This window comes from Pithys albifrons, chromosome 4 (assembly GCF_047495875.1).
Source record: "Pithys albifrons albifrons isolate INPA30051 chromosome 4, PitAlb_v1, whole genome shotgun sequence".
Classification (NCBI taxonomy): domain Eukaryota; kingdom Metazoa; phylum Chordata; class Aves; order Passeriformes; family Thamnophilidae; genus Pithys; species Pithys albifrons.
In genome coordinates this window covers 76,192,159-76,219,410 of record NC_092461.1, presented here as the reverse complement: position 1 = coordinate 76,219,410, position 27,252 = coordinate 76,192,159, and the positions used below count along the sequence as shown (strand labels likewise).

Sequence of the window (27,252 nt, the reverse complement as noted above, 5' to 3'; positions counted from 1 at the left end):
AAGAAGTGAAGGCACACCTTCTGCTGAGTCAGGAGTTCTCTCATTAGGTGCACAATGGCATATTAAGGAGGAACAAGAGAAGCAAGGCCACAAAGTTATCCTTGAACACTGATTTTCATCTTTCAAGTGCTTTACAAAAAATGTATCAGAATGAAGTATAGCAACACACTTTTCAGGAGTTATCTATCTTATATTCTGAATAAAAAAATGAAACACAGATGCTCCAGCAGATTTGGACAAGTCAGCAAAGCAAATGAGTGACAGGAAAAGGTCTAGTTTCCAATTCACTAGCATATCAGACCTTGTTCTCTGCTTTTAGACATTAACTATCACCAAGAAGGCTATCATCCTAGCCTAAAAGTGTGCTTGCAATGATTCAGCAGTGGGATAGTCTTAATGAGTTCTGATCTGCTCCTTGAGTTGTCATAACTGATGATGAGCACTGCTTATCATTTCCCATTGCAACTAAAAGGTAACTTTCAAGGAAGATGATTCAGGTCAGCATCTTTGACTTAGCAAGCAGGGTGAGCTCAGCAGATGATAGTTCAACTAATGACATTGTACCATGTTAAGGTAATTGCACCCTATGATGTTACTGAGTAGAGACTAAAAAGGGAAGTTTTCTAGTTCAGCCATGACAATACTTGGCAAAGAAGCTAAAAGTGACACTTTCAGTGTTATCTTTTATCCTAAAAAGATATTTTCTAGTATTCTCACCATTATAATCTATTATTGAGTAACAAAGAGGACTCAGCACTATAAATGGTCTGACAAATTGTCTCCATACTTTTCTTGCCTTAGGAATGAAATATTCTTAATATATAGGTTGAAATCTCAAACCACGTGAGTCTCAATAATGCAAATGAAACTTGTGCTTCTTAATATTATGATTTTTTTTTTTGCTTAAAATTTCCCCAAAATCTTGTTTAAGCAGCCATCTTCAAAATTATCCTTCCAGTGGAGTAGCAAAGCCAGTGACTAATAACAAATTTTAGAAATCCAATTTTTTTTTTACTGTTTGTGTTATAGACTTATGTTTTCACTTCCATCAGCCTGGACATCCAGTCTATAGTGTTAAACATTTGCATATTACCATTTTCAATTTTTTTTTCTCCTTGCTACAATGCCTGAAATACTACAATTTGAAACCAGTAACATCTTCTAGAAAAATAAATTATCTTTCAGGATTTTACAAACATGCATTAATGATTTTCAGAACTACTAATGCTCTATCAGGAACTTGATAGTTTTGTGCTCCGCATGAGAAAAAAATTTGAAAGTCTGTATTATTATGTGGAGACCAGAACCATAGACACTGAAAATTCCGTTTACATCCTCACAATAGGGGCAGAGGGCAAATAGTGATTTGAAGGAGGCAAATTCTATTCACAGATCTTGCTGCAGTTTGCAAAGCTTTTTCATCTTAAATACACTTCTAATAGAAAAAATCAAAAGGAGTAGGAAGAGGAATGTGATGCCAATCAGAAGCAGAACTAACAACTCTGATTATACCTGATCCAAGTACAGGAACATTCAATGATGACACTGAAGATAACTGATCTTATATCACCAAGGACCACCAAATATCTTTTATCTAGTTTACAAGCAAGAGAAAGACAAGTTGGTAACATCTTAGCATGGTAACTATCTTAACATGATCCTGACTGTGCTTGAGGTAGCAGGAATTGTCTTCCAATATGACTGGGAAGAGGGATTTCATGTAGTCACAGTGTAAGATGACAGAAACAGAAAGCAGGATGACTCTGAATTTATCAGAAATATGCAGCTAGTAATCTTGTGGTTCCCATTCTGCAGCAGTGGGACCACCGATGGCCTGAGCCATACCTAATGGGAGCCACTCCTTATCCCTCTTCTTTAAAAAGAAGGTTTGCTTTAGACCTCAGGTTCTCAGTTGAACAACCTTCATAATTCCACACCATATTCCATTCCCCAGGTGTCCCCAACAACACCCAATGTGAAAACTGGGGATGAAGAAGTCATGAAAGCATAGGGCCCTTCCCTGGCAGGTGCATCCTGTCCGTTACTTCATCCTTACGTCTCATTTCCAATTACCTCTTCATGGCACTCCAAGCTCTGTGCTACTGCAGTGTCCTTCTCTCAGCCTATCTTCACCCATACTCTCAGTAGCTCCATAAATACTTACCTCTTGGCCTAGATATCCTTATGCATCCTCCCTCTTCCCTCTGCCTCCCTCCTGCCCTTCAGTTTGCACAATGCTGTTGGATGACATGTTGAGATGTCTATTTCTCAACAGATGCACTCACAAACCAGGAGTGGGGAAGGTGATGGAAGAGCAGCAGCTTCCTAGACTCCGGATATCCATATACATTCACAGCATGGGTTGCACCATTCCTGTATCATTACAGGCTAAAAGCCTTCTTAAAACAAAAGCTATAATTTCTTATAATTTGTTTGTATTCTGTTTTTAGCCTCCCTGAACTATAAGAGGTCATTGTGCAAGATACCACACCTAAAATAGTAATTCTAAGTCATTCTAATGATAACATTTCTGAAGACAAAATATTCTCTTCTGTCAGTGTATGACCCCCCTACCACTCCATATACAGGGGTTGTGACTTGGTCACTGGTGACTGAGGAAACAGATGACGTCTTTCAAGAGTTTGATACTTACTTTCTAAGTTATGCTGCATGAATGGGATTTCAATCATCAGGCACTACATGTTTCAGTGACATCAAAATGTTGTTCATCAGGAATTGAAAGAAAAACAACAAGAAATTGCATCCAAAGGACTGACTCCCATTTTACCTTAGGCTAGCATTGCACTTCTACTTAATCAAAATATGCTATAAGAAGGGAAAATGAATGTCTACAACACAATTAACAAAAATATCCTCAATTTGTTTCTCTCAAATATTTTTCAAAGAAATCTACCTCCTATGCCAGCATTTTGGCTCACTGTGTCTACTCCTCTGTCATTAATACTCTCTGCCGTAAGCACAACTCCTAGCTAGGGATTCTAATGCATATGGGAGCTAGGATAAGATTCCAGATCTCAGTTGTGCTGGCATGAAGATAGGTCTCCTCAGTGATACAGAAGATAATATCCTAGGGAGACTGGAATTAGTCCCATTCCAAAGAATTCAATACAAGATGTAAGGCATCTCAAAAAGGAAATATGAGCTAATGGCTATGGATGGAAATATAACATGGATCAGCCTAAGCATTTCATGATAAGTGACAGCTTGAGAAAATGGGTATTTTTTCCAAAAGGATGGAAGGTGTCAAGAGTAAAGTAAAAATGGTTACCTCTTCGGTTTGGGAGGGGCTGATTCTAGGCATTGGAGATACTTGTGGTGTTTTCAACTGTGTGCTGTTGCTGTCTGGAACAAGCTCTCTGTGGATTGACTGAATATGGTTTTGGAGTTCACTTTCTGATTCAAACTTAACATTGCAACTAGAACATCGAGTCTTCAGTCCCCCTGCCTTGCTTTTGCTCTCAATGGAACTCAAGTTCTCACTTTGGCCCATGCCTTGTCTGTTACTGCTCGAAGGGATGTTGACACTTGGACTACCACTTTTACTGAGATTAACACAGCTAGCACACAGACCATATGGCAGACCATTGATGTCAAGTTTCACTAAATCCTGTTTCGAGCGGAATTCTTTCAGGCAAGACGCACACTTGTACAGTTTCTGGAGATGCTGTGCGCGTCCTGTGGACTGCATGGCAGAACCATTTCCAGTTTTCTGCATATGGAACGTGCCGTGGATTTTCAGTTCCAGTGTGGAGGTCACTGTCTGCATGCACACCACACAGCGGAACCCCGTCAAGGAGTTCCTCAGGTCGGGGTGCATTTGGCAATGCTCTAAAAATTCCTCCTCACTCTGGAGGGGCATCTTGCAAATCCTGCAGTTTCCAGTGTCCAGGCTCTTACTATGTGTGACCTTATGTTCAGTAAGAGTCAGAAGAGATGGAAACCGCTCACCACAGATTGGGCACATGTAGTGCTTCACTGGTCCCAAGTGTGTCTGCATGTGTTCTCGGAGCCCATTTTCAGAGAAGAATGTTCGAGAACACACGTTACACTTGTAATTCCCTTTAATGAGTTCAGCCTTTTTCTTTACTATGGCACTTTCTCCAGGTCGAATGTTGTGGTCTCGAAGCTGGTGGTTTTGCAAGAGAGTCTCCATGGTGTAAGCTGCTCCACAAATGTCACAGCCATACATAGGCTCAGATGTGTCCACATCTTCTTCACTGCCATCGTGGCTGTTATGGGACTCCTGGCTATTTGTCAACAAGGTCTGGAGTTCCACTTCCTCTTTCTGAACTTGCTCAGATGCCCCGTTTGTTCCGCAGTTCGGAGTTTTTGTTTCAAAAACACAATGCTTTTCCCTTAAGTGCTTTTCCAGCAAGATTATAGCATGGAAAGCTTTGCTGCAGAACTTGCAGTTGTACTTCTTGCTGTGTGTAGTGATGTGACACTGTAGCTCCACTTCCGTACCAAAGGACTCACCACAGAAGATGCATTTGTGTACTTTGCCTTGGTTCTCCAAGTGGTTGTGTTTCACATGAAGCTGTAGGTCAGTCTCATTGCGGAAATCCCAGTTGCAAGATGTACATCTGTATACCTTCTTTTCATTGCTGTGTTTTACAGCCAAGTGTAGCTGAATGGAGACTTTGGAATCAAAAACCTCTTGGCACAAGGTGCAGCGGAAGAACACAAATGTATGCATGTCGAGTAGATGTTTCTGCAAGTCATCCACAGAAGTGAACTGCTTGTCACAGCTTTCACAGATGTAGTAGGTTGAGGTGATCATGAAATGAATAGTAACATGCTTCAACAGGGACTCCTGATTTGGAAATTCCTTGTTGCACTGAGGGCAGGTCAGTTTAGGCAGGACAGTGTCAAGATGTGTTTTCAAATGAGTCTGAAAACCATCCAAGGATGTATACTTAGCACCACACTGATTACAAATATATTCCCCTGCAGGACGAGGAGGAGCACCTCCAACTGCCTGCATCATCTTTAAAGAGGTCTGCTCAATGGTTACAGGAGATAAGGGACTCATGGCTCTGGACTTTTTCCCATTGTGGATGTAATTCAGCGCCAAAGGAATGTTCTTATGGTTCTCCTTGATATGCTTGTTCAGTTTAAGAACACTATTAAATATTGGAGAATTTGTACAGTAAGAACAAGAATACACTTCCACCACTGGATCTTTTGGGGTCCCAAGCACAGGGGAACCAAAACGGGAACTGCTAAGATCACAATGGACTTGTCTAATATGCTCTTCCAGAGAAGAATCTGTAAGAAATCCCATGTAGCAATGGGGACAAAAGAATGCATTACTGTCCTTAGCAGCAGGGTTGGCAAATCCATGAGAACATCGGATGTGTTCCTGAAGGGTGTTGAGGTCATTGAACACTTCAGAACAGAAGTTGCACTGGTACACCATGGCAGGCATGGTAGAAACAATCAGTGCTGGGTCTGGAGCTTCATGGACTTGCTTAAGATGTTCATTCAGATTGTAGAGAGATGGCAATACCTCCAAACAATACTGACAGATATGGGCTTGTTCGGGTTTATCTAAATGCATAGTTTTCAGGTGTATCTGCAAAACTGCAAGGCTGGAAAATAACTGTTTGTTGCAATAAATGCAGCTATAAGTAACTTTTGCCTGTTTACTCGAAGGACCAGTGATATCTGGCACTTGTTGAGCTGCCCGCTTCCTTCCACGACCTTTTGGTATAGGAGGAGCTGTTTCCACCATTGTTGAGCTATCCACTGAGAGATTTGAATCTGGAGTAGTGCTAGAGACTGAGGTGTACCCCACAGTTACCAAGGATGGGCTATTGCTGTGGTTGCATGACTCTGGCTGCTGGTGACTGTCCATGTGGCTGTACAGCTCCTCCACAGTATGAAAGTTTTCAGAGCAAATGCTGCACGAGTTCTTCTTCTCACCATTATGAACCTGCTCCATGTGACTTACCAGGGACGTTTCCTCTACAAAGAGTTCATGACAGTAAACACACTGAAGAGCAGATCGATCTTCATTAGGGGAACACTCAGGGTGACATTCTGCAATGTGCTTCTGAAGATCTTCAGGAAAATCAAAGCCTTCTTCGCACTGACTGCATTTCTGAGTGTCTTTCATTTTCCAGTCCTCCATCCGGGAAGCAGACTGAGAGCCATCTTTGTTCCTCTCGTGAACCTGCATGTGTCCATGCAGTGAACTAGATGACAGGAACCCACGCCTACAAATGGCACACTTATATGGCTTGTTGGACGTATGAGTCTTTAAGTGAATTTTGAGATGATCACTCCTTGAGAACGCTGCATCACATTCACTGCAGTGATACTTTTTGTCTCCCGTATGAAGTTTTATGTGACGGTCCCTGCTCCGTTTGTGTTTGAAGAGACGACTGCAGTATGTGCACTTGAAAGGGAGCTTATCACTGTGACTTTGCTCGTGGTGCTTTAAGTAGCTGAGGCGGCTGAACGATTTGTCACAGAACTGGCATGGATAGGGCAACCCTGGGCCTCCTTCCTCTTCACCAAAATCACAGCCTTCTCCATGGCTTGGGGACGTCTGGTCCTTGCTAGAAGGCGATGATGCTGGCCATGAGCAAGAGGGGTCATCCTCAACATCCACTCCGTCTGAAATGAGAAAGACATACACCCACAAGCTTAGTCCCAAACTCAAAGAAGATAGAAAATGTTTATAAGTAACAGAAGTCTGCTACTCCTGAACAGCTAAAACATATTAAACTCAGACTAGGATATTTCTTACACTGCTATCCAACAGTTTCAAGACCACATTTATTTTTATCATACTGTAAAACATTAAAAGTTATTAAATAGTTCTGTGCCTATATTAACTTTTTATTGCTTTTTTTATAATTCTTTCTCAGTTGCAGGATATGTATTATACATTGACAACTTTATTAAAATGCAGATTTTAATATATTTAATGTTTCTTTTGTATCCATTGTAAAATTATTTGCATATTATGTGAGCATCTGAAGAGTCAAAGGAAAGAAGAAAATATTACCGGAATGATTTAAAATTAATATAGTCAACCCACATGCCTAATATTTAATGAAAAGATTCCGCCTGCTTTGTCACAGGTTTGTGGTTTTTTCCCCTTGAAGTTGATTCTGAACACAGAAATGTTTCACAGGCTCTTTCTGAGAGAAACTTGGGTGTTACTCTAAACAATAACATGCAGATTTACAGGGGAGGAACAAGACAACAATATAAACAGTGAAGTTTTCTCTAATAAAGTGCAACCAGATTTCTCCAAGAATGATACAATTCAGTTACTAAAAATTGGCAGCTGGATCATTAAATGTTCAAAACAAACTAACAAACTAAAGTCAGGATCAAGGAAAATAAGAAAGTGCTGCAAGGGTCAGCTGTGAACAGCATGTTTTTTTCCTTTTTAAGTTCAAGAGGTTGCCCACCATTTCTTCCTTTTTGTAAAGGCCTCAGCCAATTGAACTTCCTCTGTCTCACAGAACCTGTACTGTGAGGTGATCACAAACAAAGCAACTTGTAAAAAACTGGAAACAGGAAAAATGATAAATGTTTATGGTACAAGCTGAAAGATTTATGAGTTACAAGGAAAAGACAAAACAAAAATGTGAGCCAGATAATAAACTGACTAGTTATCCATGGTATTACCTCATCCCTAGACAGGGCAAGTTGTAACTATTTTTTGCAACAGATATGCTATACAGCATCATACTTAACCTAAAACTTCTCTAAAAATATTAAAAGAATGCTTGAAAGACCACATTACATCAAATAATTCTTGTATTCCTTTTCAGGGGTGATGCTTGGGGTTTTTTTTCCCCTTTTAAAAATAAAACTGCTTACAGTAACACTACAGAAAAATGTAGGATAAATCCCTTGAAAAATATATTTCTTAAGGTATTCTTGCAAGGCAGTAAGTTTCTCAACATCTTCAGCCTTCTCTCAAGAAATTTACCACAACACAGAAGTTAGAGCTGACCTATATTATACAAACCAACTCTAAGTCTGCTTACTTTAAGGTAAAGAGATTTTACGAGATTATCAACCTCTTGCTTATCCACAGGAAACAGATGAGGATTCATTCCTTTCCTGCATCTAGAAACTGATGACAATGCCATCTTACTATCAATGCCAGATGGCAACCCTCTAACTCTGAGAAAACAACCAAACACCAATGCTGGATGCCTGCCCATTGACACAATGCTTTTCAGGATAAGTTGGAAACTGCACAGGGTTTTATCCTCTTGTTTACACCTTGGAGAAGAGGGTTTCACAAATTGCATACACCTTTCCCACACAGACATTAATATGTATCTGTAATTACCTACATAAAAATCTACACTAATTGTATATACTTAAATAACAAAATCAAACCCTGGCCTCAGTGCCATGTTTTTGAACTGAAAACAAAGATATTTGGTTTTCCAAGATAAAAAATGAAAAATAAAAATCCCCCCTTCCAGCAAAAGTACTGTCATCTGCTAAAATCCTTCTTAATGTACTGGTACATTATTCACTGCAATATTCACAGGAGACTTTTAATGTAAATCTGTGTATTGTCCTTTCCAATTGCCAGATTGGACTCTAAAACTCAAAATGATCTAAACAGTGGAACAAGCATTTGCAGAAAAAATTGTTAATATTTCTTTCAGTTTTAATGCATCTTTCCAGCTATGCCTTTGAAAAGGGAAAACCTTTTGTCCTTTAAAAATCCAATATAATTTTGAGATACAACCACTGCTGGCAGATACATAGGAATTTATGTCAAGCAACCAAGTGAAGAAAAATAGTCTGTGACTGCCTAGGCAACATATTTTGTAACCAAATTTAGTATTAAAATGTATATCCTATGGAGAAATGATATATTATTGTATAAATGTTTAGAGGAATATATAGTAAGTCTTATAAATAGCGTACCATCACTGACAGAGTAGTAAATCACTTCCTTTTTGTGGCCACTGCCTGCGCAGTTTTACCTATTACACAACTATTCCCCTCAGCTTGTGGATCTCAGCAGGCTGTTGGGCTGGCAACAGAGTCAGCGTCAAGCATGGAGTGTGACCACAGCACAAGCAATGGCAGCCCCTTTCCCCCATCCAATTCTCCTTGTTTGCCTGGGGGTCTTTCCTCAGCTTTTATACAAGGGGAGGGAAAGCAGGGGGGAATAGTGAAATCACAGCATAGAGACGGCTCTTAGTTTCAAACTCGCAAATGTAAATGTGTGTCACTTTGCCATTGCATTTTTAAATCTGAATCCATAGTAATTTTATAGAGCAATTCCCTTTGTGCAAAAAGGAGAAGAGCAAACCACTTACAAGTCTGACTTCTGTTCTTTTAACTTTAGATGTGAAAATCTTTCAGCCTCTCAGAGCTACAGAAGAACCAGCAAGGCAGGGGGAATTCCACACGGCAGCGGACAACAGGATTTTCCTGAGTACGAGACTAACAATGCAGCCAACATGCTTTCCTGGCTCTCCCTCCAAGCTCGGCATGGTGGTGAGGGGGGAGAGCCGGTGTGAAAGGGTCACTGATGTGGGCCACTGTGCTGCAGAAGGAGGGCCCCTGAGCTGCACTCATACAAAGGGCTCCAAAGCCCAGCCTGTCAGCCCTCAGTGACCCACAGGACTTCTGAAACTGTCCTGCAACAAGGAAAATGTTTTGTTGCAGTGACTTTTGCTGTGCAGACTCCAGTCTGAACACTGGAAACATCATGTGTGATGGACTAATGTGTCAGGTGAGCTCAGGGGCCATCTAGAAATGTATCTGGAGACAGCAACCAAGAAGGAAACCTGGACTAAGGGTACTCATGGTACAAAAGACATGAGTGATGGCAATGCCTGTCCTGCCATCTCCCCACCCTTCCCCCCCAAGTATGCTGCCCCATAAAATTAAGGTGCAAATATTAAGAGCATCGCTCTCAAAATGTCAGTGAAGTGCAACTTGCTGCCCTGTGCTGAGGCTACTCCACACATGCAAGCATAAGATGGGCAGACCTGGGCCCTCAAAGCTGTGACAGAGAAGCTGAACAGAAGGTCCCTGCAGCAAACCAGAGGCTCGGAATGCAGACTTCATTCCTGTTTTCCTAGGGGAGCTCACCACAGAGCCAGCTCTGTGTTGGAAGTAAAGTCTGACCTGCTGTCAGGGTAAAGGGCTTCAAACCCCTTTTTGCCCGTCACTCTCATAGAAAATAGTTTGGTTCTACTCTGCACACAGCTGCCTGTATATAAATCTGCAGACACCTACACACAGCTATATGTCAACATTTCAAATACTGATCTTTAATGTTATAACAAGCTGTTTTAAAATACTCTGGACCAAATTCAGATGCACACATACAAGTCCCCAGGAGTGTTACACATCTATCTGAGGGTAGAATAGGGCTCCAGGTATTCGACAGAGTGTTTATGGAGTTTTAAAATATATTTTCTGTATCGACCTTTTTTTTTTCCTTCAGCACTCAGTAAGTGCTACTTACTGTAAATGCTTTTTTTGTGTTATGGCAAGTATTCTGAGTTTCAGTGTGATGCACTTAACGTGTCCATGTAAATTTTTAATTTTTGGAACCAGTCACTTCACACTCACTGACCCTAAGAAAGCTCTAGCACTCACAACCCAAAATCTTTGCTGAAAATCAACTACAAGGCCTAAAAGTCTATTTAAAGATGCAAATGTGTGTGAATAGTTAGTTCAGATGTTTTCCTACACCAACTGTACTTGCTGAGTTTCACCATTTCCATAAAGCACATTAAAACAAGTGTGTGAACACTCTGAGATGAAAGTACCAAGCACTCCTGAGACTTCGAGTGGAAAGTAGAGCTGCCTGACTTTTCTCCAAGCAGACAGGAATGCCCATGATTCAGCAGCCTGAGTAAATAAAAGAGGTCCTTATTTCCTAATTTTGCTGGCTGGCCACACTGCAGCAGTCTCTGTGCTGCTGCCAAAGGGGATGCAAAACTGGAACTACACCCAGCAGCTGAAGGACTGTCTTTGTTAGCCAGCCAGGCCTTCCTGACCATCTTCTGGCAACAAAACTACCGTATTCTGCAAGGAAGACCTCCATCTCAGGTTTGATAATTCTCTAGTCTGCCTAATAGGACGAAACAACAAATTTTGCGTGATCTGTGTTGGAGTAGGACAGCTGGAAACTCAGTTAGTAGCAAAGTAACACCTGTTCCATCATACTGATGGGGGAAAGTGTTCACTAATAGAAAAGTGAAGCAATACCAGCAGGAGTTATGCCACGAAAAGGGGGGAGGGCAAGGAAGGGTAAAGCATCAGAACACAAAAGCACCTCTGTGGAGTTAGCAGCCAGCCGCTCATGTGCCAACCCCAGCAGACGTGAGGTCTTAAAAGTGATCTTATCCCTAGTGCTGGTGACTGAATTAACAGAACTGCTTCAGAAGGACATTACTTAGTCATCAGGAAGGTCTCAGACATACACATGCTTTGGCTGGAATATGCTTCAGGGCACTTCGTTTATCATGGGTTATTTTTCTGTGTGATTTAAACATGTTTTTGCTTCCACTAGACAAATGGCCACATTCCTGAAGCAAATGTCAGCTAGCCTTTACGTACTATAATACATAGGGGTTCCTCTGATAGAACAGAATTTACAAATATGAACAAATTAATATTTTCAATATCCCGTGAGCAGCAGTTTTCCATTTTTCCCCATTCTGCTGCTCAAGTAACTGGGACACAGACAAACTGGAGCACTTTGCCCCAGGATAAAAATGTAATCTGTGCAAAGGAGGAAACAGAACCCACATCCCTCCAGTCTGAGCCATTCCTGCAAGAAAAATTCTTTCTCCCCCTGAAACACAGAGCTGGCAAGATGCCTAAGCTGTTGAACTTGACCAAAAAGAAAGCCCAGCACTTTAGCTGGACACACAACCCCAGCTCTGGGTCCTGCTGATATGTTCTTGCTACTTTGCCCTGGTAACAGTAATGGCAGACTAGTCATACAACAATCCCCCAGAACCTCATCTGAAGCACTCAATAGCAAGGTTTCTTTAACAGGTACAAAATAATGAGTTACATGGGATGATAATAGATATAAAAAATAAAACATCAAGTGTACCAGGCAGCAACATATAAACCTGTCTACTCCATATTGCCTAAGCATATGGATTGTCAAGGCAAATGAATGCATTTATATACAGGATTGTTATGTAGATATTATTTGTTGTCCTCCTCCCCAATCAAAGAACTGTTCATATGCCAGTGCACAGACATATATGTGCTCATACACACCTATTGAAAGAGATGGAAAATTCATAAAACATACAGCTTTGCTAATTTACAAGACAGCATACTACAAATTAGAATTTGATTTGTAAGAAAAGAAGGACTACACAGCAGGTAGGTAGGTCAGTTAACTGGTTGTATTATAAGGCTCCACAGTTTTAAATCCTTGCATTTTTGTGCAGGTAATTGAGTGGAGTAGTTATTATATATCATATAGTTAACTTGTAATGGCCATTTCAGGTTTTAGTGCTGGCCACATTTTATATTATTACCACCACTAATTGTCTGCAGGGCTACCTTGAAAATGAGATAAGGAATCTTAGGGGAATATGCAGGTGTGAATAAATAGTAAATGAAGAGGTTAGATATTGCTGAAATAAAACAATATTGTACTGTGTGCTAAATAGATCTAAATAACTAGAAGATCAAAGGATAGTCTTTAAGGAGTAACATGACTTCAGTGACGGCCTAACAAACATGTCACTGAAACAAACTATACCTTTGAAGCTTTTAACAGAATTAGCAGATAGTACTAGTCTTTAAAGTCACTTTAAATAAAATATACTTTATTACTTAACATCCTCTGTTTACTTTCTATAGAAAAGTACACAGTTTTGGAAAAGCTGAAACTTTAATATAACCATCACATTTTTTTCACGTCAATGACCTCACATTAAACTCACTCATTTGTCTTATAACTTATTAAATGGCTTGAAAACTAATACTCTGTAATGGGCATTCAAAGGAGAAATGTGAACTTTAAAAATTATTTATAATTTACAGATGTTTTTTAAAATCTATCAATATTTCAAAACTGCTTTGAGAGCACCAATTAAATGCATTAGCAGATAGATTACTGGGGGAGAAACATACAGGGGTTCCTGACTGAAAAAACTGAGACAGCTGGTAGTGAGGTTACCCCATTTTAAATTTCATAACCAGAGGAAAGGCAGCTCCCAGAAACAACAAAGTCACTTTAATACCTCGCAGGAAAAACCTGCTGCTTTTATAAAATGCCTTTAATGCCTACATAAGTAGTTAACATTCCTGTATTACTCTTCTAAGGTAACCTAAGCCTCCAGTTCCATTATGTCTTCTTCAGAAGACATATTACTATTACATATGTAGAGAGGAGCACAAATGTTTTCCTTGATTGTTACTTTAAGTTCATTTGAACAGATGGAGCCCAATGAATTCCATCTTCTGCAGTCAAATTAAAGAAAATATAAGCAGTTCACATTCTGCTCCACCTTTCAAATCATACACAAAACACAATTTGCAACTAGAAGAAAACAGCGCTACCCTCTACTTGTTTGAGGAAGCTGGTATGTTGTGCCTTTGTAGGCAAAGAGAAAGAATAAATAATTTTCCAGAGTCCTGTACATATAACTAATGACAGTCACCATCCTCACAGCTTATTATACTGCTTTACATAATTGGGAATTGCATGTCACACCATTAATTTACAGGGGTGGTTTAGTTGACTATACAAGCACTAAGTGATTCAAATTAGTTCATTTGTCCACTGCTTAAATGTGACAAACACATTTACACTGTATTTCTTCCGCTGTTAAGTTGCTGTTTCTTTTAGTCATTGCTTTTGTTTGTTTGTACAATATGAGTCAGAGACCACCAAGCTTGTTCCATCTGAAGGTAGGGTCAGAAAAAGCCACCCTGAGAATAATTACATTTAGAATCAAGATAATGGCAGAGCAAAACTCATTCAAATACTCCAGCAAACTTGCACATAGTAATGATCTCCTAAGAACCTGTATATTAACAACCTCATGTACTAAAAGTAGTGATTCAGTCAATCAGCTCTTTGCTAGAGAATAATTATTATAATTTGTTGTCCTGATAACAGTATTTGTACTGCTTATTAAGAACAGCAAATGACTAGGGGATATTTCAGAGTTCCTCATTGGACTCCAGTATTTCCCTTGGCATTCTGCTTTCACTGGGTCATGCTCTCCCCCAGGCAACACCACTAATAAAACCCAAAGCCCTCTCCCTCTAATCTTCCTCCATGCTGCAGCTCCAGTTGAAAGCATCAGATACAGCAGTCCCTGTAACACAGTCCCAGGCAAACTTTCCAGTGATACACAGGTATTAAAATGAGTTGACTGTTTTTAATTTCTTTCTTTCTTTCTGAGGTCACAACATAAGGAGTGTGTCTTAAGTCAGAGAAATGCTGTTCTTTCTCTTTACTTCAAAAATCAAATGGTCGAGACGACCAGACCCTGAGAGCTGAAGGAGACTCTGCTGCACAGCAGCCCTCCAAGTCCCCACTCCCACACAGGTGCAGGACACCGTAGGGAGAAGGGCAGGCTGTCAAAACCTCCCTAGCTGGAGGCTCAGACAAAAGATGGAACCCCTCAGCAGGATTTGCAGGCAGAAACCCCTGAGAAGCCAAGCACCACTTTGGGTCCTGATTTGAATATCTCCCTTCTTTCAGTTAAAGTTTAATCATGAAGGTCTGCAGAAATTGTTGTTGGTGTATCTCACACTTGGACACCTCCTGTTTTTCATCATGTATGCCTGTCTGTCCCACTTGTGCCTACATTTCAACCACACCAATTCATTGCTTCATTGTCTCTAGATCAGAATAGCAACAGCAAGACATAGTTTGGAGGAGGCTAAAGCAGGACAAAGAAAAGAAGAAAGGCAATGTGTGGAGAAACAAAAGAAAGGAATATAGGGTAGAGAGAAAGAAGGAAGTAAATAATTGCATCTGAAAGAAACCTAGGCAAAGATATCTGAAAATCTTTTCAAGGAAATGGAAAGTAAAAGGAAATTAAGATCAAGCAAAAGCAGTGTAGGTAGTTAACACTTTCAAAAACACATCAGCGTTATTTTACAGTGTGCTAGAATTAAATACAGTAAATAAACACAGAACTCCTTATTTCTTAGAATGACAGAAATGTGGTGGCAGTCATATTTACACAGGTGAAAACTCCCAGACCTAGATATGCAAAGGGACTTAGGTCTCTCCAGGAGCCTAAGAAGCAAAGAAAGCAGGATTCATGAGGCCCTAGAGGGGAACCAGGAAAAGGTCTGCAGCCTCGCAGCTTGGGCACTCAGCTGGGAGAGGAGAGTATTGGGCTCTTTATACATTAAAGAGATATGGGATAAGAACAAAAATAAACTTAACCTAAGTTCCAGACTGCAAGAACCCCTGGACTAAATGAGTGTCCTTCCCAGCAGACTAACAAGTTCCTTCTCAAATGTGCTCCTACCAGCCCTATGAATAGGATACTCTTTCCCTTAGCAAGCCCAGCTTCCAGAAGAAAATCTCTGCACAACAGAAGACCCTCTGCTCAGAGGCAGGAAACATGCCTTTGAATGCCCTCAGTATGCTCAGAGAATTGAATCAAGGCCTTGGCCATTCAATATTTTACCTACCAGACCCTATGTAGGGAAGACAGGAACACAGCACTTGGTGCTGAAAGTGCCCAACAAGTCCTGGGCTTAGTACAATGCTCTCCATGCAGCAGGCTGATCTAAGGCAATAGGTACCCAGATGCTCACAGTAGGACAGTTTGCACAGACTGCCAAACCATAGCAACCTGGGAGGTAAGTTTTGGATGACCAGTTCTATTTAGTTTCTTATAGTCCATCTATATCCCATTTTAAGTTCCCTTCTGCTAGATCTGGCTGTTAGTGCATGCAGATGTGCTGCACAGCTGTTAAAAAAGATACCCTGGGGCAAAGGTAACCTTGATTTTTAAACTAAGTCAGTGCTCAGTATGGCAGACAAATGCTTACACCCATTCTAGTGCAGCATAGTCACAGTGGAGGCAACATGTCTCAGGAACCTTTTCAAAGCAGTCAAAGTGCTGTGTAAGACAGTCCGTTCTCCCTGACCCTCATTTCCCCCAGCTTGCTTGTATAGGGGAACACATGTGGATGTCTCTGCCATGGGAGAGGCACTGGTTGGCAGCTGTGCAGGGTTTCCACTAATATATAGGTGGTCTAGCCTGGAAGGGGAACCTAATCAATTTCCCCACTTAGAACGGTCAGAAGACCAAATCCTACCATTAAGCTCTCACACATAAACTATCACACCTACCATCTTCCTATCTTGCAGAACATCAGTCCCTCCAGGTGGAATTTTGCAAAGTAAGAGTTGCATTTAAATATATATATATATCTGCTTTACTCAGTTCTTACATATAAATACAGGTTTATTTCGCTGATTAAATTATAAAGACAAAAGGTGACATTCCTTGCAAAAGGCAGAATTTTCCTTCTCTTCTGTAAAATTCCTATTTGCCAAAGCCTGTTGAAGTTCATGACTGATGAAACAGAGGCCTCTCCAAAAATAAAGATCTCCACTTTGTTAAAGCCCATATACAAAACAACCTTTTGTAGCTTCCTCAGTGTAGAATGGAAGCCCAGTGTGAAATACAGTAAATTAAGCCTTCTGCTGTCAGAGCTGGAAATAAGAGTAGAGCAGAATAGCAGCTGGATTTGAACTGATCTTTTTTTCCCCCCACCTCTTTATTGTCTTCATTTACATCCTGTCTAAGGTCTTCTGAGGAGCTCAAGGTGTCTTATCTCTGGCTACCAGGGGGTATTTTGCAGTCAAAGCAGTTAACACACTTTCTCTCGCTCTCTTTTTAAGACCATCTTATCTTATCAGACAGATCTCTTCAGGCTGAGGAGAACCCATACTTATCAGTCACTGTACACTGTATTGACAGCTCAGTGCTGTGAGGGACAAATGAAAGCTTAGGGTAGAGAAAAATAAGTTAACCTGTTCCACTCTCAGTTTAGACTAATCTTTGGTTTGTCTAACTTCAGGAAACACTGTACATATTTTTTCTGTTTACTTGGACAACAGAGGTGCACAATCACATCATCCGCTGCTAAATCTGGTGCACAGGTACAGCCACTGTAATAATCCCCAAGGCAGTCTGCCTGTTGACTTGTAAATGTGGGCAGCACTCTGCTGACCTCCAGCAACTCCTCCAGGTGACCTCACAGGCAGTGGGCTATTCTGGGAGCACCTGAGTTCCTGGGATCGCCCAACAAAGCAAAACCTGAGGGTTGCACAGACTTGCAATTTGTGAACCAGCCTTGCCCCAGAGCAAGAGGAATTGTGCACACTGAGGGCCAGAAAAGGGAAAAGTATTCCCACCTATGGTGTAAATGTAAGCAATGAGGATGAAGGTGAACCTGAAGAGCATCTTGCAAGTCTGCTCTTGGATCAGAAGGTAAGGTGAGGAGCAGTTTATTTAGACTGGTACTCCATATGCTCCCAGGGAAAACATTACAGCATATTCGTAACTAAGAGTAGTCAGCTCTGATAACTGGGATCTCTAGAAAATACACAAGATAGTTTTTCACTTACCACAAAAAAAGATATAAATGGCAAGATTCCTCTTGTCCTTTTACTGATGTCATGAGAAGTGAACCAGGTCACTTTGATTGTAGATTGAGCCTTGTACTGGTTCTGCTTTATACTTATGTTTATTTTTTCTCTCCCTTTTGTGTCCAAACACTTCATGAGCAGTTTTTTGTTAGTGATAACCCTAGACTTTTCCTGCAGAGAAGGTTCACTATTAATTGTCCATTATCTTGGTGTGTCAGCATAAAGGGGAGGGAAAGAAACTCTCATCCAAATGGTTTCACCTCCCTCTCTTGAGAGTGATGCCCTTGTCAGGGCATTAAAGACATGAAAACCTGCCACTTATCAGAATTGTGTTTGAATCGAACTACTGTCCTTGAAAACAGCAGACACCAGATACCATCAAAATAAGCCACATTGGCAGATCCTGTTCCGCTGTGACTTAGACAATCTTTATACAGCTTACATACAGACTTGTAACTGCATATGATCGGTAACATTATAGGCATAGTTTCAAATAAGAAAGGCATGTTCTTTTCAATTTTATAAAACAATAAGCATATCAAAAATAGCAACTGCCACAATGAAGAAAAGTTGGCTTGCATCTATGTTAAGACTCTAGATACCATATCAAAATGTGGGATAGTAGTATGTACAGATTTTTTGGAAAGAGCTGGGAGTAGAAGGAAGAAGATACATATGAATTTTTTTATGAAACAGTTTGGAAGGCTTCAACAGTTTAAATAAGCCTAAGGACACACTTAAATGTAAACTCATTGCTGAACCAAGTAACAAATTTTTTTTAAATTACTTCACACCACCAAGTATTAACAAAACATAATTCAAATCTATCAAAATTGAATTGGCTTGTTAGTATGGAAAGATATTTCAAAAAGGTCTTTAGTTAGTCAATTAAACTTATCACAAAATGGAAAAAAACCAAACCAAATTAAGCAAAAAAATGCAACAATCAAAAAAAAAAACCACCAAAAAACTTAAGTTATATCCATAGCAGCAGAGCTCTATCTGTCTTTTTTGGAGAATCAGTGACTGTTCTTACTTTTCACAACTTAAAGTCACAAAGAGGAGGGAAAAAAAAATTAAACTTTGCTTTTAACAAGTAAACAAGTGTACAAATTAATTCAGAGAGCTGTAATTTTGAAAATTTTCTGTTTAATGTGCACTGCAGTTCAACTACTTTTTCTGTACAAATTAATTTACTGCATCAGTGACCGATGTTTATGTTTAGGCAATTTTATTTCTCAGTATGGTAAAATTAGAACTAATAGTTGCAACCTGTTATCTCCAATCTGTCACTGAAATTCAAATTGCCTTTTTCCTATTATTCAAGGAACAATTTGAAGGAATTAAAGCCATCTAAAACCAGAAGACAAACAATTCTCTGTAAGGACTCAATAGCCTGTGTCATGAACCTGCTCTAGAAAGCAGTGGTCTCTCCTTAGCAGAACCACTGCTACCATTTCCTCCAACCTGGAACATTTGCAGCCAGAAATGCCACAGAAGGCACAAGTGTCTGACAACAACAGAGAATTGTGCCATTCCTTTAAAGGAATGTAAGGATAGTAAAGATTTTGAAGTAGTAGAAATAGTATTAACAGCTACTAGAAAAACCCTTCTCTCTATTATGTAACTGTTGATTTTCAGATATTTTCAATTAGCCATCCATGTATCTACAGAAAATAGATTTTGTTCTTCAACTGAGACAACTTAGTTATTGGCATCTTGTTCTTGTCAGTGAAGCACTCGGCTCCCTACAACAACTATTATTTATTACTTCCAGTACTGAAATATATATGTCAAACTTGGTTTACTACCCTTTGCCTTATTTTCTTCTCTTCAAGTGAAATGGCTGTACTATATACAGCAGATTATTCCCATGAATCCCCTGAGCCTTCATGAAGCCTAAAAGACTCTCACACATCTTCCAATGTATCTTACCTGTTTTGATCACATTTAAATTTCTGGATGCAACGTTGTATGCTGTTTCTGTACTCATTCACATGTTCTATTCTTAAGAGCCTAATAACAATCCTCCTCACAATTAAGAAACAAATACTCTCTCACATATCTACCTTTATCTTTAGTTTTATTTTTCTCTTTGTTTGTGTCTGGGAAGGAGACATTTTTCTCACATGCACTGAATACCAGACTGTATGCAAGTTCTAGGTCTCGTTGGTGATGAATGAAATAGAAACAGTGAAATGAGAGATAAAGTTGATTTTGAGGAGATTTTGCATCTTTTCCAGTCATTTCGTTTTACACTATCTTTCATCACTTTTAAAATTCCAAGTATGCTCATTCCCTAGCAAGATTCTTCAGTTCACCAAGCTGATTAATAATTTTGCGAGTAGGCTGTATGATTAATGTGGATTAGCCAAGTGATTAATAATTGTAATGCTTTGTAGGACCGAACTGCCCTAAACAACTTGGGCTTTGATAGTATTTTACAAGTGGAACTTCCTTAGATGAACATGTAACTTCCTGGATTCCCAAGGTGCAGCAAAGTGCCATGGGCCTTACCCTGAGTTCACTTCCCTGTGCCCATAAACCATTTTCAGATGACATATTTGAATTAAGATTCTTGGTTTTTGTACAGCACTTGGCTGCTATTTCCTCTTCTTCCTAGTTGTTTGTTTCATTCCCCTCGCTGATGTTATCAGACTTATCTCAAAGTGAGGTAAAACACATCTTTTTGCTGATTTCTATGCAGTTTCTAAAACAAAGACCTGAACCTCTGCTGATCCCTTGGCATAACACAAATAACATCATGTATATGGGCTTGGGTATGTATTGTAACAGCTAAATCATTTGTTCAGGATGGAAAATAGACACTTTAATTCTAGTGTTTAAATTTGAAGCACAGACCATTGTATTCCACGATTACATTCACATCCTTCCTTCTGAAGTGGCCAATGAACGAAATCACTATTTATCATCTATTGTACAAGATTTCCTGACTATGCTTGTGTTTAGACTCCTGTTTTGCTGATACTGGACTTCACAGTATCGTCAGTCTCCAGAGGAGCATATAAAAGCACAATCTATTCCTAAGACTGAATAGCAAGCTCTGTGTTAGGTAATGCATTGGCCAATAGATTGCACTTTCTTGCTAATTACGGTGGAAGTTTACTCTTAAACAAAACATGGCATAACAAATGGCATGGAATCAGCTTGCTTTCTAATTGAAGCTTTCTTTTTAATTTTCTCAGTACCAAGTTTCCCCATAAACACATTCTTCTACATTGGGACACTGGATTTAACTCTCATACAAAATAAGATTTGACACAATGATATATTTATTTGATCTTTTCTAAAGTACCAATTGGAAGCCAAGTAGCATAAAGAGCCAAATGTAAAACAGTAAAAGCAGAAAACAAAATCTAATAGCATGTTACAATATGCTATACACACAGAATTCAAAAGGGACCTGCCAGCCCCCAAAGATTCAATTCCTGACTAGTTAGAGGAAAGAGAAAAACAAAAGGGTAGCAGATGCAAAAACAAAGGTAGGGAGCCCATAAAACAGTCATGGATAGGCCAACTGAAATAAACAGGGCTTGCAGCTTGCCTTAAAGACAGCCAGCAAGGGGCTCTGGCAGGGAGTTCCACAACCGAGGACAAGAAAGCCTTGCCTTTGGCCTGCGCCTGACTCAGCCTAGGGAGAGAAAGCCGACTATGTCCAACTGTGAGCAACTGCCAGACAGGGATATGGAGTGCAAGGCTGCTGCCCAAGAACCATGGGATTAAAATTTGAACAGCTACATGGACAGAGCTGTACTTTTTAATATATCAGCTTTCCACCCCAAAGAGGCTCCGAATCAATTTCAAGAGAAACAATTAGGAGCACATTACAGTAGTCTAGCCCAAATGACTGCAGCATGGTTTTTGTCCAAGATAAATAAGCAAACTGTTCAAAAAAGTTGGAAATTCATCCCTAGGATGTAGAACTAGGGCCCTTCTTTCTGGGGAAGGAACAATGTTGGTCAATAATACTCCCAATATCTATCCTGTACTAGCCTGAAAATGTGTCTTTCCTCATCCCAGAACACCAGAACACTTTCTGCTTCTTTATTTTTGTGCCCATTAAGAAGGCAGCCTCAAGGCATAAAGTCCAAATATTTCCCCCCACTTTCCACAGCCTTGTAGATGTTGTGATACCACCAGTTTCACTCTTCTAAAACATACGTACTGGAGACATATGATACATGTCTGCAAATACACTGCAGATCTCCTGTAAGCTCATAGCAGACCAAATGAAAATATCATATATTGCAATGTCTCCAGCCAGTTAATGGAACTGCAACCTCTAACTCTCCTGATACCTCACATCCCACACAAATTCAGAGAAAAGGAAAAAAAAAGGAGATGTAATGGAAGACTGCCTTGTCGGAAAAAAAGCAAATACTCATCTTGGAATAAGGTATTACCCATTTGGTCCAACCATTTAATTGCTCGTGGCTGGCTGCCAGTTTTCGGTCAGCTCCTTGGGTACCTGACAGGGTCTGCAGTCATGGGACAGGAGCCCTCATCTGCAGCATGGACACAGTGGCAGCTTGAGGAGCAAAGAGCTGGGGAGTGAAGGGTACACTAGGAGCATTCTGACCATCCGGAGGAGCCAGTAACAGCTGTTCCTGCAGAGCTACAGTCCCAACACAGGGTCACTTCAAAAAATTGGTAATCCAGGCAGAATCATGCTGTGCACTGGATCTGGCTTGCTGGACATTTTTTGGACTACTCTGTATCAAGTCCAAAGCAAAAGCTCTTCTCTGGCTTTTTCTGAGGGAGAAAAAAAGCCTGGTTTGTGGCTTTTTATCTCATGGGCATAAGCCAATCAAAACAATCTGAAATGCAATCAAGACAATTAGGTTTTTTATTCTTTCTGATCCTAACATGACTGCAAAGGAGACCGATAACCTTCCGGTCTGATCTTCATCTTCCTGGCAAAAAGGAATATGAACAACATTACAGCAGACAATTGCCGACTTTGTACCAATGTGCAGGCAGCCTATACTAACCAGGAAGCCTGTAACAGGAAACATTTCCAGGAATTTTACATGTGTTTTTATTACGACAGGATCTGTTTTCTTGGTTTAATTCAGTGTGAGCTAGGATTTTAGAATGCAATGGTACAACATTCTGTCTGCTGCTTAGAGAGTGTGAGGGCTGAAGAAAGGCTGCATTCTCCCTGAATTTTCTACATAACTACTTGGCTTTTGTTCTTTGGCTCTAATATCTGCTGCTTTAGCCCAGGCTTACCATCCCCACATTGGACCACTTTACTTCCATGGAAAACTTCCAGATCTCTGTTGCTATTTGATACAAATTACCTCCTCTGAAATATTCTAATTTGCTGACTTCCTTCACAAACGAAAAACTGCATTCCTCTGAAGAGGCGGTTTGTACCATCTCAGATTCTCTTACGTGAGGTAAAGAGAGTAAGAGACCCTGACTTTGGTTTACCATAAGCCCCTACTCATATTACATGAAGATTTAACCCTAAGTAATCATTTTTCATAAGCTCAACTACATTCGTTCCTTTCCCCATGTATAATTGCGAAACAGATAATATTGCTTTGTGTGGCAGGCATGATGCACTGGCGATGTACTGAACACACTAAGAAAACTTCTGGCAAGACATTTTTTCAATGAAATACTAGCAGATGCATCCAACAGATACAGAGGGGCACTAGCAGAAAAAGAACTGGCCTACCTTCTGAACACTAGGCTGTTTCATTTGACTTATGTCAACAAAATACTGTAATATACTAAAATCCACAGTCTTCGAAGAAAATCCTGGCCCTGTTGAAGCCAATGGAATTTTTGCTATTAACTTTTAATGGGGCAAGCATTTTAGCCTTGGTCTGGATCTGGTTAGAAGTAGAGTTTAAGACAATCAAACTTATTGCCTCTGAGTCTAGTGGTAATATTCAAAATGAATGAACTGTATTACTTGGGTTCATGAGGAAAATACAAAGTGAAAATTCTGGTAACTTTTCAAGGTTTATTAACTCAAGACCCACAGCCTTGAGGGGCTACCTCCATCTGCCCCATTTATATGCTACCATGACAATTCTTGCACTTCAGTAAGTTACATTAAACAAAGTCCTTGTATTGTAGAATTTTTTAACTTCCCACAGACAAGTATTTTCAGCGAAAGTAAGCTGTGATTTTATTTTAAAATAATTTACTATAAAACATTTTTTAACCAAGTATGAATACTTAAATACCAACTTGGACATACAAATGCATTCTGAAGTGACTATTTGGAAAGCTAACATATATATGAAAAATAATGTGTATGTGTAATTTTATATATACCCAAAAATAAATAAATGCACATCGAAAAAGAAAGCTCTCCCTTCTTTCACAAAGACCCCAAGATGTAAATTACATCTTTAACTAATTCCTGATAAAAACCCTGTACTTCTTAAGTCACTCTTCCAGAAAAGCTTGCAAGGTTAACCGAGCCACAGCATGCATTCCAAAAGTGAGACCTCCTCTCTGGAACCACACTGTTCCTGACTGTCTGTGATAGCTGTCTGACTGGCTAGAGGTATCTAAGGGTACAATTGCACTGAAGAAGGGGGTCTCTCAGCTGGACCAGCAGTATGATAAAGGAAATATCTATCTGAAACCAGTATTTTTGATGACACTACTGGCCAAACTTTACCTCTCTCACAGTTGAGCTAAAATGAAATGCACAGTGGTTCACTACATAGTGGGATGTCAACTCTTAGCATGTTCAAGTAGAGTAACTTCTTAAACTGCACTTAATGGTCTTGTCACAGGCACAAGAAGTACTTGCACATGGTCTATAAAGAGCTGCTTGATCATATGGCATGGCTCCCCACTTCCAGATGTAACTGCCTTGAAGGCTAACCAGAACGCATTGTTTTGCTAATCCTACATTTCCTTATTAAGAGTTGCCACAAGTATTTATGAAGTCATGAAAGGCAGATAGATGGCTTGCAAAGGATCAGAATTATTCCTGTGTACTTTCCACTTTATGAACTTAGTGAAGTCTTGCTTTATAGCTGACTCTGGAAAACTTTCAGACATGTTTCTCTAGTTCCTCTCATCTTTTCACTATCGCCCTACACTTCAACTAAGCTTGCAGTGCCAAAACGATCTAACTGCTTTGGTCAAGTTTTCAACACTGAATATTGAAAATTTCCTGTACTTCCAATCATTTTGGCATGAACTAACTTGTCCTTTTGTACTGAAAGAAGTGCTGATCTACAATCTGAGTCATATTATCAACATTTATTTTTTTGGAGTGAGGTGTTCATTTGTTCAGAATTTGCCCTTTTACGGATTATTAACAATGCATGTGACTTCCTGAAAATGATACTAATGCTTTGTTTGTTGGCCCTCCCAATCAATTTCTAATCAGGAACCAATTTGTCTGAAACTCTGCTGACAACATTTCTATTTTCTCCACTAAATGACATACTTGCATAGTTGAGTGCTCCATTATTAAAAAAAAAAAAAAAAGAAAGAAAAAAAATCAGACCCCCTCAAAATCTTACTGGCTTTCACTGAGGCTCTCAGTCATCACATTCAATGGATGTGTCAGGTAGCAGTTTCTTTTTTAGAGCTTTACATAGGTTTTCCCCAATTTACTTGCTGGATGTTTTAAAGCCTTCTTTAATTTAAGATCCAATATTGTTCCTATGAAAGATGTGTCTGATAGGCTTACTACTTTTCTATTGAAGATTTTGCTTTCACATTTTGGAGAGATGTAAGGTAACGCCAATAATTAGTCTATATCAGTCTTGTATCAGTGTAAATTCATCGACTTCAAATGCATTACTTTTGTCAGATGTCAATGTGAGACCTGTGAGATCTGATTAGGCATACAAAGATGACTTTCCATTTGATATAGAGCTGTCTGAAAAGCTACTGGTTCTTAAAGATGTGTGGTTCCTGTAAAAATGGCTGCTGAGCCCTTCATATTGAAACATTTTATCAATATGTATATTTTTAACCACTATAGTAATTATAATTATCAAGATCAGGGACAACAAGCAGGAGCAGATGACTTTGTATACATTTGGCTCTCCTCTCCCCATTTCCATTTCCAACTGCCAAACTGCCCGCTCTGTTTCTTATGTAAAATTGCAGATGTCTTCTTATTAATCAAGAGTCTAATACACTCCAGATGAATAAACAACTTCAGAACTGCAGCATGTACCTCACTTTTTAAACCCAGGATTTATTGGAGCAGCCTGTTCCAAGTTCTCTTAACTTAAAAAAGATGGTTTATTGTTCCTCGCTTCTACAGCAGGGGCCTAATAAATGCATTGAAACTATGTCTTTGTCCCTTTGCAACCTAGTATTCAAGGAGATTTCCAACCCTATAGTGTAACATTATCCAAATCCTTTGAAACCCTAAGTAGTTGCTCAAACTCAATCATCCAAATACAGAAGACTTCATTGGGAATGGAGAGCCAGGCAATCCCTCAGTCAGAGATGATTGGGTTGCAGCGGTGGACAGCCCCCAGCTTCTGCAGAGTGCTACAGCACATTCAGTGACGTTCACCACATCCCCATGTGCCATCTTACAGCACAGGGACTGAGCTCCTTTTCTGCAATGCCCATTATTAAGGAAAACATAGAGCTCCCAGTATTTCCCTCTCATTACAAAAGAAAATAAAACAGGTCAGGGAAACTCACGTTCTTGTGTATCAGTTCACTGGTATTCTGTGTTTCCAGTAGTTTCCTGCAGATTTAGCCAGACTTAACACAGCTAATCAAAATTGGTTTAAATATTTCTATTTAAAATTAAAATCTTCCACAGCCTAAACTGTTCTGTGTACTTTAATTTACACTCTTTAAATTGGAGAAAAACAGATCCTTTCTTTGTAATCATGTAGAAACAGGAAAAGGAAATAATAATTAGGGTTTTAAAGCATATATTAACTCATGGATTGCTAATTTTTTTAATTATTGTTTCAAAATACTGGCACCCTCCTTAGAACTTCCAGATTACTAATATGATTGCTAATATTGGACTGCTAAGGGTGGTTCTATTAATAAGATCCATGTATATAGAAAGCTTGAAAAAAGTAAAGGTTATAATATTAGCATACCTTACTCATTTTTAATTAAAGAATTAAAAAGCCCAGTCTTTGGGGGGTTTGGGAAAATAGTGTAGCCAAATGAGACCAATTAACTTCATTAGCTTCTGCAAATACCTACTTTTCCAGCACATTTCTACTTTTCCATCTGCTTTACAACTACACATGTCTACAAATTAACATTCTATTTATGATTTAAGGTTTCAGTTCATAAAAATTAGGCATTCATTGCACAGAGCTTCCTGTATTTATTGAAAAATCACTAAATTAAAACTCTTTCATTCTTCACTCTATTTTTAACTCTGAACGAAAAAAGCTTGCAATTGCAAAAAACCAACAACCCAAATCAGAGCTGAATGTTGCAAGTGGAAACATTGATACAAGAGGAACTGCATAAAAATCACTTTTAAAATGAGAGTTGCTAAAATTCGGAATGAAAAATATTATTAAAGTGCTATTAAGACACCCTATTGCTACCTCTGAGTTGCACAAACATTTTCCTGCACCATTTATTATAGATTAAGAGTCAAGTAA

At 39.5% G+C, this 27,252-nt stretch overlaps 1 protein-coding gene across 10 annotated transcripts in view; it reads right to left on the bottom strand.

Annotated features, from left to right (window-relative positions):
- ZNF521 (zinc finger protein 521) overlaps positions 1-27,252 on the bottom strand; it is a 232,305-nt gene that overhangs the window by 131,074 nt on the left and 73,979 nt on the right. For all 10 annotated transcript variants that reach the window (XM_071554650.1, XM_071554647.1, XM_071554640.1 and 7 more), the window contains one exon: positions 3,290-6,642. In XM_071554650.1, coding sequence (XP_071410751.1) covers positions 3,290-6,202 — 2,913 coding nt within the window. In that variant the 5' untranslated portion in view covers positions 6,203-6,642. The remainder of the gene's footprint in view (positions 1-3,289; positions 6,643-27,252) is intronic.